Genomic DNA, 21,999 nt, shown 5'->3' with positions numbered 1-21,999 from the left:
AATCCTCCTCTTTAGTAGAGTCTGCCACCAGGTTTCATCGGCATGAACTCAGGAAAATCTTTATTAGGCATAAAAAAAAAAAAAAAATGAAATAGAGGGGGAGATGTGTCTTGCAGACAGAAGGTGCATTCTGAGGTTAGCGAAGAGATGAATTATAAATACCTCAAGTCGAGCCGTGCTTTTCCAGCTATTCTTCCCTGATGGTTTCTAGCTGGGAGCCAGTGAAAAGAGTAATTTTGGTGGGGTGCTGCTCCCCCCTGGTGACATCAGGGGTCAGGCATTAACTGTGCCCCCGGGAGCGCCCACAAAGCCGCGGTTGTTGGGTTTGTTATCGTGGTGGGAGCTGCTGAGCACGCCCGTGCTGCCTCATGGCTCGTGGAGACAGGGCAAATCTGCTCCCAAAATACTCCAGCTACTTCTGCTGGGTGACAAATTGTGTTTTTCTTTTCCCCTTTCATGTTTTGTTCGCCCACCACCACCCCTTTTTTGCTGTTTGGATGAGAAGGTTCCATTTTCATTGCATGAATGGCCTTGCTTAGAAATTGATTTCCCTTGGAAAAAAATCCCCAAACTCTATTGCCCTCTGTGTGTCCAGGGTTTTCACTCGAGGACAAGGAGGAATTGGCTTCAAACTGACAGGGAGTAGGGCTGGATTAGAGATTAGCAAGGAATTGTTCCCTGGCAGGGTGGGCAGGCCCTGGCACAGGGTGCCCAGAGCAGCTGTCACAGCCCCTGGATCCCTGGAAGTGTCCAAAGGCTAGGCTGGATGGGGCTGGGAGCAACCTGGGATAGTGGAAGGTGGCCCTGCCATGGCAGGGGGTGCCACTGGATGGTTTTAAGGTCCCTTCCAAGCCAAACCACTCCAGGATTCCATGACTACAGAGCAGAGATGCTCTGTTAAACCTGCAGGGGTGCGTGGCTGAGGTGGAGCTGGGAGCTCAGAGCCACAGCTGCTGCTGTGGGACACACTGAGCAGGAACCCCGAACACCAGGCAAACACGTCTTGCCAAACTTAGATTTTACCCAAATTTATTTCTGGTCTTTTTTTTTTTTTTTTTTTTTTCTTTTACAAAATATACACTGAGCCAGTTAAAGCAAGACGTGGCTAAAGAGAACCTCAACCACCTCTTCTGTGTTTTCTTCCCTCTTTCCAAAACTGAAGTGCAAACAGCAGAGGATCCCTGATCCCATAGAACACAGCAGGCTGCAATGAGCCTGCCCCCCACACTTCTGCAGTGTCCTTACCTCAGTTCCTCGAGCGAGGTTTTCATCCTTTAGAAAAGCACGAGCTTGGCTTAGAAAAACTTTGTCCCAGGGAGAGATTAACCAATGTTCACGTGAGTATCTCAGTGTGTTTTGTTCTGCTGTTTCCCCTTTTAGGTGACAGCGAGATTGTAAATAATATGTACGAGACCGACCCCGATCTCCTTGCTGGAGAAAGCGCAGAGGAGGAAACTGAGGACAGTATAATGTCCCCCATCCCTGTGGGACCTCCGTCACCCTTCCCCACCAGTGAGGACTTCACTCCCAAGGAGGGCTCACCCTATGAAGCTCCCGTCTACATTCCTGATGACATTCCAATCCCACCAGATTTTGAACTCAGAGAATCTTCGATCCCAGGGGCAGGGCTAGGGATTTGGGCCAAAAAGAAGATTGAAGTTGGGGAAAGATTTGGACCCTATTTGGCAGTGCAGAGGAGCACATTAAAGGAAACAAACTTTGGATGGGAGGTAAGCACGTGGAATGTGGGCACCACATTCCTTTGTCTTCTCTGCCAAGTGTTTGTGGACCTGGACTGAGTGGAGTCCCTGGTGGCCTGGGGACAGAGGTGGTGACTTTGCTGATGCCGTGTTTCCCTGAGCAACTTTCCACCCCCATTACCTGAAGGATTTAAAAAATCAGCAGAAATCCCTTTTAAGTTCACTTCCTGGCCCACAAAAACTGCTCGAGCACCGTTCTGGAGTCTGTTTTTGAATGATGTCAGGTCACTTCATCAAGTGCTTGTCATTTCCAAATTGTGTTCGGGAGTTGTCGCGTGGAGGGAATGGGATTAATCGCATCATGTTTGGTGGTTGGGGGTGTTACCTTTGACTCCCAGCCTGTGTCAGCAGTGCAGGCATTATTAACTGGGCAGGGGAAAATAGCATGTACCCATTAACAGCCCCGATGTTCTCGAGTTCTTGTGCTGCAGTGAAGATGGAGAAATGTGAAAGTCATTTTTCCCCAAGAGCTGAGCAAAACCCTGCCTTCAGCAGGAAAAAACTCTGTCCTACAGCTCCCATGTTATCTTTCTCCCTGCTTTTCTGGGCTTGTCCCAGAAATCATCTTAGCCTCTTATGCTCCTATATTCTTGATTAGAAAATACCTAGATCCATAATTATCCTGAAATATTAATTAACAGTGAAGCGTCTCCTGGGATTTCTGCTCCGAGGTCGCAGCCATATCCCAATGTCCATTATCCAATAGATAATTCCTTCCCTCTAGCCCCAGTGCCCACCCCAACATTCCATCCCCTGCTGCCATGGGAGCTGCTGGATCTTGTCCTGAGGATGAGGCTGTGTCTGGGGCAGTGGGGGCAGAGAGGTTTCCTGGCAGGATTTTGCTGTAGGATAGGTGAAGCCTATCCCAAAAAGTGGGAGCTGAATTTTCCCTCATTTTTCCCTGGGTGAAGCAGTGACTTTTCCCATTTTCTCCATCAGCCACTACTGGGGTGAACTGGTTCACAAAATCCTGGAGGATTTACGGGGTGGGAAGCAGCTGAGGGCTGGACCTGTAAGGTTTTCCCAGGAAAAAGCACCAGTGCAGTGACAGAACCTTGTTTTCTTAGAAACAGAGGTCAGAAAGGCCAGGCTGAAGCACTAACAGTTTAAATTGTCTCTGATTATATTTGCACTCTTGATTGTGAAGTCAGAAATCAGTGAGCAGTGAGATCCAGTGAAGCCCAGAGAAACGGGCCCAGATGTTTTTGTTTTGTTTACCTTTTCAATGCATCTGAAGTTCAGGAAACAGCAAAAATCTCCTGCTTTAAGAATGAAACTCAATTGTGTTTTGCTGCTCTGCAGCAGGAAGTGTGTGAAGAACTAAAATCAGAGTTTGGTTGAACCAATGAGTGGAGTTTCCTTTTCCTTCTATCCTAGTGCAGGGAAAAGAGGGGAATTCAGCTGAGTTTTGATCCCCTCTCTCCCCTCCAATGACATTCCTCAGGAATTCCTGTTGGTGTTGGCTTCTATTGTGGATATCATTGCAGAATATTTGATAGGTATTGCTGTATGAGCATCCAAAAGGGAGGGGGTTGGGGGGGAAAAAAATCCCTTTTATTTTACTGGCAATAGATGGTCTGGTTCAGGGGGGCTCTAGGTGTGTGGAGCTCGAGATTCCTGAGGAAGGTATTGATCACTTCCAGGTGGCTCTGAAAATAAGGATAATTTTCCTCCAGGAATATGCCATATTAATTATTTGTAGGCTGCAGTGTGAAAGATTAATCCTCTTTTTCCGACCCAATTATTGATAGGTGGCATTTGTTGTTTCAATGCATATTTTTGTTGATTATTTTGTTTTAAGGCTGATTTTTAGGAACAAAGTGCAATCCTCATTGGCTGGCAGAAGTTGAACGGTGCAAACCTTTTCTTCTGTGACCTTGGCAAAACGTCCTTGCGTTTCATAATTGTGATAAAAGTTGGTATTTACATTTATGATTTTGAGAAAAGTTCCTCACATCCCCACTGCTCTGTGTGCTCTGATAGGAGCTGTGTTTATCAAATCCCGTTGACTTTGTGATACTCCTTGTTTTTGTAGTGTAACTGAGCAAACTTCCCCTTTCCAGGGCACTTCTCCCATTCCAGCAGTGTTGCTTTGTCCCCTGTTGTGGCAGGGACATTTCACACCTCCAAGGAAAGGCTTTGTCCTCCCTCAGGTGTCCTCAAATCCACCCCAACACTCCCTGCTCGTCCTTGCAGGCACCTCTTGAATTTTCCCATTTCCCACAGAGTTTAAGGACATTTCAGGGATCTGTTTCCATTCAGTGCCTTCAGAATTTTATTGGGGAGCAACATCCATGAATCCCTTCATGTGCTGGACAGGAATTCATGGAATAAGCTCTGTCTGCTGGGTGTTGTGTCTGAGCCCTTCCCTTGGGGTGGAAGGTTGGAAAAGCCCTGAGATGTTCTAGGCAGCTCTACCCAATGGCAAATTAGGAAATGGTAACTTGGGATGTGTTTGGATCCTCTGCTCATAAAATTGAGCAGGCAGGAAATGGGCAATGAGTGAAAAAAAGGGAAAGGGGAGGCAATTTTTGTCACCCGGTAACTTATTGGCTTCTGCTTCCATGTGCTGTTTCTTTTCAGTGGTGATCAGATGTTTCTTTCAAGTTCAACAAATCAGAGATTTGTAGGATCACAAGGAATGTTCCTTCTGCAGTTTAACATTGGTTTTTTGGTCAGTATTTCTCTGGAATTTGTGGTTTTGTCATGCAGTGGCTTGAGGGTTGAATGCTGGTGGAAGACTTCCACACAACTCCTTGTTACAGCCAAGTAAAATTTATTAAATTCCAGTTGCCTCTCATATTAGGAATTTACTTCAGGAATGATATCTGTTCTTCACACTCACCCGCTTCTCCATTCATATTTCTCAGTTTAGTTCCTGTAGTTTATAATCTTGATAATCCCACTTTTTTTCACACCTCACTCCCCAAACTCTGAAAACCTGGTCTTTGTGTTTGGTTGTTTTTAGGGATCATCAGTTCCTTAATTTGAACAGTGCTTCTGCCTTTGGCACAAGAAGTTCCTGCCCTTTATCACAGGAAATTTATTGTCAGGCTTTGACTAAAATGGGAGTTCACTGGGAGTGGAATTGGCTGCAGAGTGACCATTCCTCAGCAACATCTCAGTTTTGCTACAAAACACTGATTTTGTTGTCATATGGGACGTGCTCCATAATTAATGTCAGTTCTTTCTGATTTTTCATTAAAAAAAAATAATCAAATGATATTTTGGGGGTTGGAAAATGTGCTGTTGAGGGCTGTGATGTGAGAATGGATCTTTCTCTTCTGCACAAGGATTACCAGTGCAGAAAGCAAAGAGCTTTCTCTTTTCAAAGTCCAGTAAGGGCAGATTTGTGAAAATGAAAATGAAACAGAGCAGTGAATTGTACCTTGAAGTCCTCAGGAAATTCAGTTTGTGTTTGGAGGCGGGCCCAGCCCTGTTTCCATCTGAACTCCTTGCTCCAGTGTAACACCAGTAACACCAGTGACCGGTGCTACTGAAACTTTCAGATTCACTCATTCGTAGCCCAGAACATCCACGGGGGTGCAGAATGCTGTGTTTTAGCTGCTCTACCTTGAAAAAAAGACACGTAATTATCTTTATTGTAGGTGGTTTTCCTTTCAGGCAGAGAGGAGGGCTGGGTGCTGATGGTTTGAGCACGTGTCCTGCCTTATCTGCAGCACAGCCTCCTATCTGGCCTCCTGCTTTGCTTTGTGGGATATATTTGAAAAAATATTCTTTAAATTAAACCACACCTATCGGCCAAGGGCTTTTTGTACATGGGATGGCAGCGAGTGATTCACGCTCATCTCATAGAAATAAATCAGATGTGTCAATCCTGGCCCCCTGCCCCTCCCAGGGATGATGCAGTGGCTCCTGTGCAGGACCTGTTGGGTGCTTTCCCTCATTCCCTGACACTGCTGTGCTGATGGTGCCATTTCACCTTTTTATTTTATTTTTTTTGTGTGTGTGTGTGTGTGCCTTGAAAGACACCCCCCCACCTACCAGCCCTGTGATTATTGAGTGTGACCTGATTGCATTTCTCCTGCTCCCATTCCCCCCTGCCCTCTGACAGAGCACAGCACCGCCAGCACCCCGAATAAATCACAATGTGTTTGTGCTTTATGGCCACTGGGACCCGAGGAAAATGAAAATAAAATAATTACATAATGATTTCGATCGCTTTGGATAAATAATGGTATTTATCACGGCGCTGTTAATTTTCCTAATTGAGAGAAGAATGAGAATCTCATCCCGGGGGGAAATTTAGCACCTGGGTTGTAGGAGATCTGGAGGCAGTCATGATTTTAGCTCAGTTTGCTTCACAGGGTAAACACCACTGACAAATGCAGCTTGTTTTAATTTATATTTTAATTTATATTTTAAGAGAGGTTATTTGCTGAAGCGCAAAGACTTCTCTCAGCTGAAGTGTCAGAGCCAGGCTGCTCCTTTACATAGGAAAAATAAATAAGTGCTTTCATTTCCTACCTGGGGGAGAAGGTAGAGCCTATCCCATGGAAGACAAATAACTGGGGAAAAAATAGGAGCCAGCAGCTGAGGATGCAACAGAGTCCTGGCTCCACATCTGGGCCAGGGAAAACTGCTGGGATCTGAACACAGTTTAAAATGTCACTGACTCACAGAGGTCCAACCTCCCTATTCCTGCAAAATTTAAATTTTTAGCAGGAAAAATAATATTTTTTATTTTCTCTGCTTTTCAGAAATACTCCAAAGTACCAAGGGAAATTTACTTTACATGACTCGCCTTAAATGCTGGGAGGATAATTATACTGCATTTCCTTGAATGCGATAAATATTAAAAATATTTAAATATTAAAAATATCTTCGAAATTAAATTGTATTTTTAAATTATCTTTAAAAACATAAAAATAGGAAGGAGCCTGTAAGCACGGCTTGAACGTGATGGTTTTGTCATGTTTCCCAGCTCAGACCATAGAGGAATTCCTTCATTTCCCTTTAAAAGCTGATCCAGCTGAAGCTGTCTGTCCTGTCCTAGCCAGAGATGCTGAAAGGAGTGAGAGTCCTTTAAATGTAAAGAAATCCCCCAAGCTCCTCAGGTCTCTTGCTGGGCTCTCAGCTGGGCTCTGTGAGGATGTGATGACATTTCCTGCTCCTTTTCCTTCCCTCATTCATTCATTTTCCTCTTCTCTGCCCTTCCCTTTGCCTGGAGAATGATGTTCCTGCAGCAGCTTCTCTCCCTCAGGGAAAAGAAGTTCCTGAATTGCTGTTTTTGTTTTCCAACCCTCACCTCTGCTCTTGTAGGGAAATGGCTGAGGGATTCTGGGTGTGCTACCTGCACAGGGACACAAATTCTGTGTTACCTGCACAATAAACGTCCCCCATGCAAAGCTCCTTCCCAATTTCCCACACATGCCAGGCTGGAATCACTCTGAAAATGAAAGAATCTGTGGGTTCATGAAGAAAACAGAATTTCAGAGCACTCTGAATAATTGTTAAGAGCATCCCCAGATGGAATTTTTATGCACATGGATGTAAAACTCCTTTTGCTTTGGACCAAAAGCAAAGTGAAGCTTTGGACTCAGCGCTTAAGTGAAGAAAAATTAATCTCAAGGAAGAGAAATAAGTTCCTGGTCTCTAAATATTTTAGAGAATTTAATTTTTGTTTAATTAATTTTAATTACTTTAAATATTTAAATTTTCAAATGAGATTTTTAGGCTGAGGAGGTTCCTCAGTGTTGTACATGCTCAGTTCCACCCCCTTCCCAGGGAGCAGCTCTGGGACAGCATCAACATTTTTATTTTCCCTACAGGATCTGGGCTTTGTTCTGGTGTCAGGGGACCACCACAAGGAAGGGGAAGGGTCAGATCCAGGTGCTGGCAATTGTTGGGCTGTTTCCTATGGCTGGAATTAAAACCATGTCAGGAACTACAAGGACTGGCCTGGGATTGAGAGGAACAAGCTGATGGAATCACAGGAGAAACCCCATTGTCTGCAGCTCCACCTTTTGGGGAGGTTAATTTAATAAATTCGGCCCTGGATAAAAGTGAAAAATGCACCTTTATGGCATCCAAGTGAAATTACTGAAATTTGTCCCTTTTTTTTTTTTGGACATTTCCCCAAATGCTTCAGTACCAGGGTTAAGAAAGTAAAGCCTTTTTTTGGCCCAAGAATGTCAAGATAAGTTGCTCTATCTTAGGCATTGGCTAAAACATGGGTATATAAGGAATTAAGGGAAAAAAAGAAGAGACAGGGGAAGGGAATGACTAAGAATACCTCCTGATATTTCTCCTTTATTTCCATAAGGGGTAATAACTCATGAGCAATCCGGCAGAGGGCACTTTCTTTAAATAGAACATTCTGATTCACAAGCAGAAAAAGGAAATAAATATTTTCCTTTCGTCTTTGAGAGCCATCCGTGAATACCAGCTCCTGAAGCAATATTTTATCAGCCACACGTTCAAAAAGGAGAAAGAAGAAGAAAAATCCCATGAACAGCTCAGTGGTGACCACAGTGGTTTGAAAAATAGCTTTTTTTTCATTGTCAAAACCCTGCAGAAGTCAGTGAACTGCTTCTTGCTCTGGAATTTTAACCTGCAGAGAAACCCAACCTGGGTTTTGTCCTCTCCCAGCAAATCCTGTCTGCTGGAGCCTGGAACACGGAGGGCTTTTGTAAAATGATCAATAAGGGAAACCATAAATATACATGGGCTCTGAAGCAGGCAGTTTGGGAAGGTGGGAGAGAGCAAAAGAACTCATTTTGGGGTTTTCAGGCTGCTGGTGTGAGGCACTCAGGGGGCTGCTGGGTTTTTTTGGGAATCAGCCTCATGCTCCTCACTGCTCAGAGATGTTCATGTGGGACTGGGGCACTGAGGGCTCCAGGGTTGAGCTCAGGGTCATCAAACCCTGCAGTAAACCCCATCTGAGCTCCTGGTCGATCCTGAAGTCTGAAAGTTCTAAATCCAATCTCTTTACCTCAATCTGGGCCATGAAAGAAGTACCAACAGTGAATTTTCCCAAGTAAAACGTTGTGTTAATTACTTTTAAAGAGTGGGAAAATCACATTCTCCGCATAATTTGGCACCGTCCTCTTCTTCCTATGGCAAATACAGAGCAGCACCACAGACCTGGAGAGCTGGTAAATGTAGCAAGACTAACTCTGTTTGGGGTTTAGGACTTCACACATTTTGGCACTTCAGCTGCTTCTTGTCTGGCTCTGGAAATGCCAGGGAGTTTTGTTGTATTAGGGATGGAAATGAAGGGTCGTGTCTATTGCTTTTTCTGGAGTGGGACATGGGAGGACTTGGTTCTTCACTTGCTATCACAGCTCTTAATTATTCACCCTTTCCTCTTTCTGTGTGTTCATTATTCCTCTTTCTGTGTGTTCATTATTCCTCTTTCTGTGTGTTCATTATTTTTTTTCCCATGCGTTCCATCCCAGCAAAGTGCTGGGACCTGTGCAAAACGGGGCCCGCCCAGGTCTGAGAGAGCTCATCTTTGCAAAACAAAGGCTGCTTGTCCAGGAAAGGTGTGAAGCTGAGTTTGAGTCATTTTTACAAACATGAATGGAAGAACCAGGGCTGCAGGAAGAGGGCCTCGGGTCAGGCAAGGTGGGCAATTGGGGTGGGAGGAGCATTTCCAGGGCATGGGGGTGTCTTTGGAAGGGTTATTCCCAGTCATGGGCTCTCTTTCTCCAGTTGTCACCAAGGCCCAGCTGCTTTGTGAGGCATTCCTGTGAAAACTCCACCTTGGCTGGGTTGTGCAGCTCTCCTGGTTTCCTGGTCCTTTCTGTCCTCAAAGCAAACAGACAAGAAAATCATGGAATCCTAGGAAGGGTTGGAAGGGACCTTAAAGATCATCTTATTCCATCCCCTGCCATGGCAGGGACACCTTCCACTATCCCAGGGTGCTCCAAGCCCTGTCCAGCCTGGCCTTGGGCACTTCCAGGGATCCAGGGACAGCCACAGCTGCTCTGGGCACCCTGTGCCAGGGCCTGCCCACCCTCACAGGGAGGATTTTCTTCCTAATCTCTCATCTAACCCTGCTGTCTTTCAGTTTGAAGCCGTCCCCCCTTGTACTGGTATTTCAGACCCTTGTAAATAATTCTTCTCCATCTTTTTTGTTGGCTCCCTCCAGGGTGCTGGAATGCCACAATTAGGCCACTTTCTGTTCTCCAGGCTGGACAATCCCAGCTCTCTCCCAGCAGAGCTGCTCCATCCTTCTGCTCGTCCTGGAGCCTCCTGTGGATTCTCTGCAGCAGCTCCGTGTCCATCCTGTGCTGGAGGCAGGGGGGGGTCTCAGCTCCAGGTCTGAGCTGCATTGGGTTCCAGAGAGGTGCCAGTGGGCTGTGACCCTTTGTTGTGTCTGCACTGCTGGGGACGTGCAGGTTCCACAAGGACGGGCGTCTCTCAGGGGACTCCATCACAATTGCAGACTGGGGGGTGGCTCGTCACAACTCGCCATCGTTTACTCTGTTTGCCCAGGAAGGCACAAAAAGCTATCAAAGAAAGCAGAGAGTTTTCCACTGAGGAGTGTTCTCACCCAGTGTCCTTCTCCTGTTCTGGCTGGGTTTTATTTTGTCTGCTCTTGGCCACATTTTGCTGAGGAAATAAATCCCTGCCTGTCCTGGAAGCGATGCCTGAGCGGCGCAGCCCTGACCTTCCAGATCCACCTGTGTGTTAGGTGTATTTTACAGCCTGTCTGGGCCAGGTTCAGCCGAGAGCTTTCCCTCAGCACACACGAGAGGTTCTTTCCTCCTTTGGCTCTGACCAGGCAGCCGTGTGCTCCTTTCCCTTCGGAGAGCGCCCTGCTTGAATCGTACACCTCATTGTGCCATCCCTGCTCAGTCCTGTTCAAAAATACCTACATCTCACCCTCGTCCCCCACCTCCCTTTTCCCATTTAGATCTCCCTGAAGCCCATTCTCCCTTATCAGCACAGTAATTTTGTGAGCAGAGCTTGGATTTCTGCCGTTTAGGCCCCGGCCATTGTCTGTCGCAGCTGCAGTCAAGATAAACCCTCACCCAGAACAAAGTTGGAATGACCTTTTACAAGCAGAATCTGCCTTGTTTCCCTCCAGACTAATTTATCAGCCTTCATTTCAGCCTAGTCTCTCAGCAGAGGCCTGAAAGAACATTACAGAGAGCATGAATGAACAGGGGGATTAAGATGCTTGGCTAGTCCCTCTTTTTCATCAGACACCTTCTGGATTTGCTGGGATGTAAGCTGTAAATGACCGTAAGTGGTGAACTGCCTTAAACTTGGAGCAAGGGGAAGGGAAGGGGAGGAGGGGGAGCCACCACAGCTAAATGTTTGGAAAAGAAGAGTGATGTGAGGAGCTGGCTAAACCTCCTGCCTCGGAGGCAGACAGTGGAGCAATGTCCCCAGTCCTTTCCAAGGGCTCTGTGTCTGTCCTCAGGCAGGGAGGGGGACAGCTCAGATCCTTCAGAGCTGTTAACAAGGCAAATTTAAACCAAATGTATTGATTCAAAGCAAGTTTTAAAGACTGGGTTACATCCAAAGAGTTTTGGTGCAGCAGAGAGGCAGAACTTTTCTTGTGTGATTTTAAGGCTGCAAGAGGGGAAATTTTTTGAATTGAACTTGGCAGGTGTCAAAGATCCCAACAGGAAACCCATGATTCTCCTGTAGCTGATAACAGCCATAGTCTAAAGGAATTGCTGTGAGGAGGGGAATAAATATTTGTCTCTTGAAGGAGGGGAGAGTTGTCAGCTGTAGCTGGGGTGAATTTCCTGTCGGTGCCACACAGGCAGCTTTAGTGAAACTGGATAATTCCACTCCTAAACACCATAAACCATCAGATTCTGTTTTCCTGCTTACACCTTTTAGCTTCCCTCGTCTTTCACGCGATGAAGGAAAAGGTTATTTGACAACTTGGAGACTTTACTGCTAAATCACATCCTGCTCAGCTCAGTGGGGGAAATCCTTATCCATGAAACTTGGGCCATTGTGTTTCACTCCTTGGAGTGACTAAAAACTTTTTTCAGGGGGAGGATTCAGTGCAGCCCCAGGGATTTGGGTTGTTTTGTTGCTGGGGCTGTGGTGGTGCCTTGTGTCCTCTGGCAGGGTGGGAACCACCCAGGTTCCACCAGGGAATCCTGATGGAACTGCTGGTTCCAGCCAGGGAGCAGAAACACCTCCATCTAAAACTTGCATCTCTAGCATTTTATTTGGACTTTTGGCGTATCAGGACATTTTGAATGTTTCAGGTTTTGCTGGAAAGCAAGGAAGGTGGAGCTGCAGGTGGGGGCGTGGCAGCACTGAGTGAAAATGTGCAGTGGGACCAGCTTGTGAAATGGGTGTAGCGCTGCCAGGTGATGCTGAACATCAACCACAGGGTGTTCAGAAAAGGCTGCAGATAAAAGATCAACATTTTGCAATGATTTGAGGGGTTTAAGGTATTTTAAGGAGTTATACCTGGATATTACAAAATAGTGTACCTTCATAATAGAACAGTATACATAATTCTTTAGGTATTTTAAGGAGGTCGCCCCATTCACTGGACAGCCTGGCATCTGGGCCTATGGGACCACACATACCAATAAATCCTACTGCAATAACTGGTATTTCCCTTTATGAGCAATAACCCCCCCCCCCAGTGCAGTGAATTATCCAGAAGTATCCAGACTTCTTTAAACCTTTGCAAGACTTATGATTTAATTTAGGCATTTGGGTGAAAGTTCAGCCTGTGATTTCTTTCTCTTTCCTGTGTCCTGCCCCATATTTGTGCCTTTGCAGGCTTTAGCCAGTAACATGAAAGGTGTAGGATTTTCAGAGTTGATAAAACTTTTTTTTTTTTATTTTGATGATTGTGCTTAATCCCGTTTTTAGCTTAACAATTCAAAAGTGCTGCACTGTTGATAACGTGCACCAAGTTTACTCATGTTGAAACTAAAAGTGAGGTCAGTTCATCTCTTAAACACCAACTGAACCATTGTCCCAAACCTCAGTTTATGGACACTCCCACCCTCAGAAGTGAAAGATCTTTTGGTATTCCTAAGTGTTTTTATCATCTCCAAAATGAATTTCAGCAGCATGGCAGGGAGATGGAGGTGGTGCCTTTCTGAAGAGTTGTGGAGGCAAAATGCAAATGCTTCAGCCAGGACAGATTATTTCTGGCTATTGTCCAGTTTTGTGGGAAATGGACAGAAAAGCTTAATTTCTTCTAGTCCCCTGCAGCTGTGCTTGGGGTTTAATAAGCATAGAAGGTGATTTAAGGAAAAAAAGAAGAAGGCAGGAAGTTTAGCTCCTGGTTGAGCTGTCTGTGCTCTTTGGAGCAGAAATTGGGGTTTGCTGCTGAGTGGAGGAGGAGCACTTCTCAGATGGAAGCTCAGCATCAGGAATGGTGCCCAAAATGTTCAGCAGTCCTGGAAAACTCAGTGAATGGGGCAAAAATATCACAGGTTAACTTCTAGTCAAATAAACACCAGGTAATTTAATTTGGAATATGCAGGGAAGAATAGTCCAAGTTGTGTCCAATCTCCAAGCTGGGATTGTTGTCTAAGAACGAACAGGATCCTTTTGCGTTTGATGAACCTAGTGGGAAAAGTGTTTAAATTAAATACAAGCATGTTCTGCTTTTTGTAGTGAGAGGTGAATTCCAGAACACAGGAGATCAGGAGGTTAGGAGAGGATGGGGATGACGTGAGTTAAACAAACTCATACATCCATGCCAGCAGGGATATTCTGTCTGATATCTCTTACCTGATGGCTCTGGGCACGGAGGGGGTGTGAGGTGAGCACTGTGGAACTGGGCCAGGCTCTCTCGGCCTCCCCAAATCCCATCTCCATCTTTTATTATCACTGTTGTTGTCCAAAGGTCAGGCAACCTGAAAAACATCCTTTGGGAGAGAGGGGCATTGGAGGCAAAAATCCCCCCAGCAGGAAGAAATGAAATGTTGCTGGGTGATTACAAATGACTCCAAGAGAGGAGTTCTGGGGTCAGGGGGCTAAACCAGGGAATACCTGGAGCATTTCCCTGGGTAAGGGGGGATACCAGCCCTGTGAGGCTGGCAGACCATGGATCAGCCCACAGGGAGATGTGAGGCTCCCAGTGCATCCCCACCCCCTGCACTGGTGTCACTGGTGCAAATCCCACTTTCAACCCTTCCATATTTTTGTGGATTTTAGATGCAAGCCAACGTTCTCAGTGTAAATTCTCATCTTGCCTGTGATTTGTTACAGGGGTTTGTAGCTCCTGCTGGAAATTTCAGATTTAGGAATTTGAGCTAAAGCGACTCCTTTCTCTGTCTTTTCCTGTTTTCCAAAGTCACCTCATTTTGTAAAGGGCATGTGTGTGAGTGTATGTGTGTGTGTGAAATAAATCAGTGTAAATTTACTGCTCACTATAAATTGTAATTGGCAAGAGTAGGGATATAGCAAATCCAGAATGGGAATGATAAAATACTGATACTGTATCCTTTAATTTATTACCTGTATTATCCACACTCTGTGTTTTCCACTCGGTTCTCTCTCCTTCACGAGTTGTGTTTTCACTAGACTGGCATTTTCCTTCTCTGATGAATTAACTGTCAATTGAAGTTAGTGAGATAAATCAAAACAAATGGACACACTGCTCCATATTGACTTTCTCACTGCCTGATTCCCAGCCCCACTTTCTGAGCACGGAGATGTTGTTATGCTCACTTGCTTCTAAGCAAATGTACAAGAAAGGGAGAAATTGGGGGAGGTGGGTGTTTAATAGCCAGTAATTACATTTTTCCCAATCTTTGGTTTATCTGGGATCTTTTCAACGATGAGATCCGGCCCATGTACCCAGAAAGAAGGCACTTGGCACGGTGGGAGAGAGGGAAATGTTAAATGGGTTTCAGGAAGTGAACATGGAAGTTCAGGTCATCTAAAATGTGGTCTTAATCTAGAAAAGGAAGGAGTTTTTAGGATAACCGTAAGAGTTTAGGTGAAGGGTGGGACACTTTTTATCAGCGGGGGTGATGTGCACGCCCTCATTATAAGAGAGACAAGGCTCTAGTCTGAATGCAGAGAGATTTATTAACATTTACTGTGGCAGCTCTGGGTGTAAAATGTTGTTGGGTAGGGGGACTCCAAGATGTTGAAGCCTTGGCTTTATCCCAAAAGGGCAGAACATTTTCTAGCTGGTTTGTTCTATCTGTGCAAATGTAACGTGATCAGGCACCCAAATGACTGGGCTCATCTCTGTTCCAGATCAGATGAAACTAAAGTTTTATACCTACAGATGTGTATTTATGTGTCAGGTAATCAGTGAAACAGGTCTGTAACATGGATCAAGGCTTCTCTCTTGCAGTCATGGCAAAACTCTCACAGAGGAACCCTCCAGGCCTGCAGACCTTCCTGTGCTGCCACCAAAGCGAGGCAAAAAAATTGATAAAAAAAAATTTTATAAAAAAAATCAACTGTGTGATAGTGATAAAAAACCTGTGTGATTAAAAAAAAGCCCCGATTGATTACGTTGAAAGAACGAGAACACAAATGCATGCCCCTGTCTCCAGCAGTGCAATCTGTGTGTGCATCAAAGCCCAGCCACGCCTCTGGCTGAGCTGGCTCCTCTGCCAGGGTTCAGTGCTCAGAACAAGAACACGCCTGTCACAGAGCAAGTGTGGAAATTCTTTTGTTATTTGTTTACTTCTACCTTAAACATCTGTGCCTTAACACTCAGCTTTGAAAAGAGCTGGAGATCAAGCAGGTTTTTCTTTCAGGGCTCTCACTCTCATCCTGGGTTGTGTCTTCCTGAGTAACCTTCAGCAAATAAATTTAACACCTTCTCACCTGGAAGGGATCTCCTGCACTTTAATTCAAGAAGTAAAAGGTTAAAAAAATAATAATAAATGTCTGTGCAGAGGAATGGATGGTGGAAAGGGGTAAAGCCTCTCAGCAGTAGGTTAATTGGAGAGTGGAATACCAGTGTAGATGGGAGCACATAGTTTCCTTGGACAATGTGCTAAAGAACTGGGAGCTGGGAAGGACCAGCTGGGATTGTTAGTGAATTACTGAAGTCAGAAACTGCTGAATGGAGCAAAGAAGTAAAGGGGAAATGAAGGTTAGGGTATAATTCAGTCTAAATTAGGTGGGCCATTCACAATGCATAAAAGGGCTCTGAGCTTCCTTTCTTGGGGAAAATGGGGAGGAAAGCTCACTTTTATTTGGATGCGTGTTGAGTGGTTGATTTTAAGAATGTGCATACCTAGAGCTACTTTTTGGGAGTGCATTATCCCACATGAGTTTGGAGGAAGCATTGAAAATGCCATGAGACTGAAAGACAACAGATTTAGCCAAAAAGCCTCAGGACCGTTTCATTTAATCTCTGATTTCTCTGAAATCCTCTTCATTCCTTCTACCTCTGCCTGCTTGTTACTCACAGTGAACACTGTACCTGATCCCCTCGGAATCCCAGGTGCCTGGAATCCACCCTGGCTCTTGGTGTAATTTGTGATTTATTGCAGCATTCCTGTGCTTTTAATCGTGGCTAAGTTTTTGTTTCTAAGTGGTTCTCCCATGGGAAGGGATGTGGCAGGCAGCACGTGGTCTTGGAGGTTCTGTTTGTTCCACACAAACCTAGGAAAAAAGAGGGAATTGCATGAATTTAAAACACAAGCAGTTAAATTGAAATGCCTCCATGGAGCAGAAGCCTTGAGCCTTCCACTGTTTGTCTGGGGTGCAATGAGTTCTAATTTAGAAGAGTTTTGCTGAATCCCTTTGGGTGTTGTCTCTGTAGACCTTCAAATCCATTTGCTCCAAACTTGCTTAGAATCCCTCAAAGGTGCATCACCTATCTGATGACCAAAAAAATAAAAAATCACCATTTTTCCAATATTTTAGGTATTTCAGAACTTACAGCCTTCCTCTGGTCTGAGCGTTGTCTGTGAGTGCAAAGTGATTTAAGTGATGGTTGTGGCTAAGCAGAGCCTGCCAAAGGTCTGGGCCCTTCATCTTCACTGAGAGAAAAGTCACATTTTCTGGTTTAGAAGCCTGGGGGATGCTCTGTGTTTTCTGAACCAACTTTCAGAGCTGTTGTGCTGCATCGCCAATAAGATAAAATCCATCTGACTGTGGTTTTCTCTGACACAAAATGCTTAATAAGGAATGGAGAGCACTGATTTTATCAGGGTGTAATTCCAGAAGTGCTGGGGCTGGAAGTGGAACTTTTTCCCCCTCGTGCTGTACCTGCCAGAGCCTGGATTCGTTTCTGTGTTCACTCCAAAGGCTTATGTCAAGCCCAGTCAATGTAAATGAGATTCAGAACTGGAGCAGCAATAAGTGTTCAATCAAAGTATTTGATAAATCACTTAAACAATCTCGCAGATTGCAAATTCTGTAAATGCAAGTTCTGCACTTATTCAAAACTAGTGAATGTGACAGGGCTAAGAGACAGCAAAGTCAAAACAGCAGGAAGAAAAACTCCGATTCTTTGATGAGATTAAAATACCAGCAATTGCAGTGGCAGGCAGGTAGGGCTGTGCTGCTCGTGGAGCCCCTGCTCCAGCTTTCCCAAGGAGAATATACAGATGGGATAAAGAAGAGAAGGCTGATTTGATGATTGCAGCATAATTTTACCTTTACTTCAGGGTACGTGTGTTTTCCTTAACGTCTCGAATGGCATAATTTAGCTGGTCAGGAAAGTTTTCTCTCGTATTAAACGGAATGACATGTGACTGTAAAAGTAGGAGAAGGGAAATCTCAACAAAGCCCAGATTGCTCTGAATGCTCAACAATTTTTCTTCGGTTGCTCAGACAGGAGCATGAGCTTCCTCAGGTGGAATTTATTCTGGTGGGTGTCTCCACAGAAAAGCTGAAAACAAAGTGTTGAAACAAACTCCTGGAGTTGGCTTTCCCCTGGTTTATCACCCACTGCATCCACGAGGATTAAATACCAAACAGGTATTTAATGATTTTTCTTTGGCTATGATTTTTTCTATTGTGTAAAAGAAAGATGGAAGAAATCAAAGCTTTTTTTTTTTTTTTTTTTTTTTGAGTAGCTTCCACAATTAAACCTTATGTTTTGTCTATTGAACTTCTTCCTGGTTATTAATGAAGAACGTTTAGGAGATTTTGCTGGGAGAGGAATAACTCATTGTCAGCACCAACATGAAGCACGATTTGAAATAAGTTTTCATGGTTACTGGAAGAAAGAGGGGAAATGGGATAATTTTTGGCTGTAGCCAGTGTTGAAGTCCAGCATTTTATTTTTAAAAAGCCATTGGCCGGTTTCGTGTGAGCAGTTCAATGTTCCCTCATCATCTTTGTCCTTGTTCACAATATCAGGGGGATTTTAATGAGGATCCAGGTACCAAATTTTGTGTATTGTACATTTTGCTTGTTCCCACCATTACTGTATTCCAAATCCTCAGAAACAGGGGGGGTTGATCACTTTTAGCTGAAATTACAGTAGAAACCTGCAATTTTGTCTCCTCTCAGGCATTTATTGCAAAGGACAGGAGCAAGGGACTGATCCCTTTGTCTCCTTTTCTCCACCTGGTTTGCTGCAAATGGGAAATGCCTTTAATTGGTGCTGAAAACAAGAATTCTGACAGCTCAAACATCTATTTTCGGGCAGCACAAGGCCTCGTTCAGGGAAGTTTTTAAGGACTTTGGGAATGTTGAAGGAAAAGTACGTAGAAGTTGAAGTGTATAGGAGTTACGTGGGTAACGTGTTGCCCAGCTGTGAACTTGGACAGATTTTCATTATCCTGATTTAAATCCATAAATATCTGCATAAACATACACACAGATCCAAACTTCCAACCCAAAATGCCTAAATGGTTCCTAGGGGCCTTTGCATGCCTTCTGTGTGACCTCCTGTTCTCTGGGAATGCTTCAGGCAGTTCTCTAAGTTAAGCAAGTTTTAGAAGCTACTCAAGTACAAATTATTTTTTATGAATTAGGAAAGATTTGTGTCTATTCAGTAACTACTGAAAAAAAAAAATTACTGAAGCTGCACTAAAATCCACTTCGCACGTGGATATAATTGTCAAAAAAAAAACCTTTTCCTTTCACTTGAAACTAATCCTTTCACTTGAAACTTATTTTCTGCCCTCAAAAAAGGGCAATTTTAAAGCTTTACTAGCAGCACTTCTTTCTCCCATAAAATATTTACGTTCAACACTCTGAGCACATATTAATTAACAGGAATGAGCTATTACGAGGATTCGTCTAAAACGGTGCGCGGTGTGTACGAGGCAGAGTTATTTTTAAAACTTGGTTTTCTTGCTGGCAGTGCCTTTATTTTGTGCTGTGGCCATGGCTGTGCTGGGCTCTGGAGGGGCTGAGCTCTGGGGCTGTGTGTGAGCGTGTGTGTGCGTGCGGCTGTTGTTCCTTTCTTCTCCAAATGCTTCACCACAGTAGGCGAAATGGATGAAACACAGAAAAAGAGAGACAATAAATAGTTTCCTAACCTGGCTTGGATAATGGAGAAAGTTCGTTAGATTTATTAATCCTCATTTTCCTTTGGACTGTCAGGCTTGGAGTGACAGTAAAAAAGCTTGTGACGACTTTGGCTAATTTGCACTCCATTCACTTTCTCATGAAAACCCATCAGGATGACTGAAGAACTGCTCTGCAATTGACCTTATTCAATGGCAGAGTGATATACTGGGAAACAGGCCAGTTTTTACAATGCCCAAAAGAGCAAATTGGACGGAATCTTTGTTCCTCTCTTTTTTCCCCTTTCCTTTTTATGCCAGTCTTGCTCTAGTTAAGCTCTCTCATTTGTTCCAGCAGTAGCTCTAGGGCTCAGGTCACCCTCTGGGGCTGCCATTGCAGGTGATCACTGGGCCACTTGTCTTGGATGCAAAGAGGAGGGAGGAAGGGGAAGGCTGGAAGAGTCTGCTCAGAGAAAAAGTCTGAGACCTCGTTCTCAGCCAGATGTTAGGGGACAGGTCGTTGCTTTTGCCTCTGCACCCAGAAATCCCAAACGGGTTGCGTGAACCTAAGCCAGGAGCAGGATTTTCGTGGTGCTCTTTGGGTGAGGAATTAAAGCTGGTGGTGGTGGTCAGGGCAGAGGGGAGACAGGGAGCAGATTCTGTGCTCATCAGTGAGACTTTTCTGTGTTCCTTTTATATTCACACACAGCAGACCCAGGATCTTTCACTCTGGGAAAATGACACAGGGTTGGAGTGGCCAGAGGCTGGTGGGGAGAGATCCCACACAGTGGGCAGGGACAACTGTCCCCTCAAACCAACATTTAATGTTTTATGCAAAAGAGACCAGCCCTGAATGAGGGTCTGAGTGGGATTAGCACATGAACAGTCCATGGGCTGCCAGATATGGAATTTATCTGGGGCGCTGCAGAGAGGCGAAACAATTTGAATTTGAGTCTGAGAACAGGCTAGTTTAGATGGATTCTCTCTCTCTCTCTCTCTCTCCTTGTGGTTGAAATTTCTGAAAGTGCAGCTTCGTTTCCAGGCTCCATCAGAAGTTGGGCTTGTAAAGATTTCTGACCAGGAGGATTACAGAGATGTTTTTAATAGCAGTAGTTACAAACTGTATCCTAGGTCCTGCCTTTACAGGGGTACCAAACGTGCTGTAATTCCCTGCCAGAGCAGCTGTGGTGGTTCTCCTGCTCCTGACATGTCACACAGGGAAGTGTGAAGCTTTCAGGTGGCTTCTGAGCACTTTGGGGACCTGTCTGAGCCAGCAGGTTTGATCTTTCTCTGCAGAGGGCAGGTCTTGCCAGCCAGACCTAAGTCCTGATTCAGAATTATTCAGGTGCACCTTGAAGGACCAGCAGCAGCAAACCCACAACCTGTGGCCCACATGCTGGAAAGGGAAATGTGGCTCACCTTGTGTCCCAGAGCTTTACCCCTGCAGTTCCCAGCTCAGCAAACCAGCAGCAGGGAAAACTCACAGCCAGTCCTGGAGCAAGGTGGGAAAGACCCAGAATGGTTGGAAGGGACCTTAAAACTCATCTCCTTCCACCCCTGCCATGGGCAGGGCCACCTTCCACTATCCCAGGTTGCTCCAAGCCCTGTCCAGCCTGGCTTTGGACACTTCCAGGGATGGGGCAACCACCACCTCCCTGTTCCAGCACCCCACCACCCTCACAGGGAAGATTTTCATCCTCATCCCTAATCCAAACTCACTCTCTCTCTCTGTTTGAAGCCATCCCCTCATGTCCTGTCACTACATGGTCTTGTAAGGTGTTTCTCTCCATCTTTTTCTGGGTTACTTCAGGAACTGGATCCTAAAGGATTGCAGTCACTTGTTATTGTTCTTCTTTCTGAGTTTTTCTATTTTACAGCAAACTGGTTTTTTTTTGGTTTAATACAAGTAAAGAGAACCTGGTGGCTTCATTAAACCTGAACCACCCAGCAAGGAACACCTTGTCGTTCTACAACTTCACCAAATGGTTAAGCTCATTTTGGACCTCTACTTATGAAGGGACAAGGTGGGTTTTTAAAAAAAGTCATTTAAAAACCACACCAAACTTTCAACTTTCCTGAAACTTCTCTAGTTTATCAGTGTGCAAACTCTTTTCTGACCGGCATCTTATTCACATTACAAAACAAGAGACACAAATACAACTGCAAGAATAGGATTTAGGAGACTTCTCTCTCTCCAAAGTGCTACCAATCTGTTCCTCCCCTGCATCCACAAGGTCTGGATCTCAGGGTAGTTTCAGCACAGGGTTTTAGGCTCCTGCAGGGAAGTTGTAACCTCTGTATGTTCAGGTTTTGGAGTTAAACCGACAGGGTGGAGACTGAGGAATGAGGGGAAGAAGAGGGGAAGGAGTTTCTGAGGACATTTTTGGGGCAAATGTTCACATGACAAAGGGTTATGTTGGCACAGCAGGTCTTGCTGTGCAGGATAAACCTGGAGAGGAGTGAGATGCTCCCTGAACTGCCCCTGTGACTGTGAGGGGAGACTCTCCTGTCGTGGAAGTGTCTCTGCCCCATTCCAGGTCTCTGGCCCAGGATGGGGTGACTTCCACCACTCGCTGTGCAGTCACTGGCATCCTTCTGGTCCTCTCTGTCATCTCCTTGCCCTCCTCCTTCTGGTGCCCTCAGGTCCTCCAATTTCCCCTTCTCTCTCTATCAAATTCTGCCCATGTCCGCACCCTCATTAATCAATGTCAAGTCACAGAGTGTACAACAAGGGCTGTATTCTTCCACTGCCCCCTCAGCCCTCATACATCCCATTGTTCCAAAAAACTGATTCAGATGGCAAGAAAACAGCCGATGCAGCACATAAAAGAGATGAGACAGAAATGAAAAGAATCAAGGAGGGGAAAGAAAAAAAAAAAAAAAAAAAA

At 45.0% G+C, this 21,999-nt stretch overlaps 1 protein-coding gene across 1 annotated transcript in view; it reads left to right on the top strand.

Moving 5' to 3' along the window:
- The first annotated feature begins 642 nt into the window (after positions 1-642).
- The window catches only part of PRDM16 (PR/SET domain 16), a 190,621-nt gene continuing 169,264 nt past the window's right edge, over positions 643-21,999 (top strand). Inside the window, exon 1 of the mRNA XM_062507508.1 lies at positions 643-1,730. Within this exon, the coding sequence (XP_062363492.1) occupies positions 1,404-1,730 (327 nt within the window). The 5' untranslated portion in view covers positions 643-1,403. The remainder of the gene's footprint in view (positions 1,731-21,999) is intronic.

Source organism: Cinclus cinclus, chromosome 23 (genome assembly GCF_963662255.1).
Source record: "Cinclus cinclus chromosome 23, bCinCin1.1, whole genome shotgun sequence".
NCBI lineage: Eukaryota > Metazoa > Chordata > Aves > Passeriformes > Cinclidae > Cinclus > Cinclus cinclus.
Note: the sequence above shows the minus strand (reverse complement) of the source record. Positions and strands in the feature narration are given on the sequence as shown.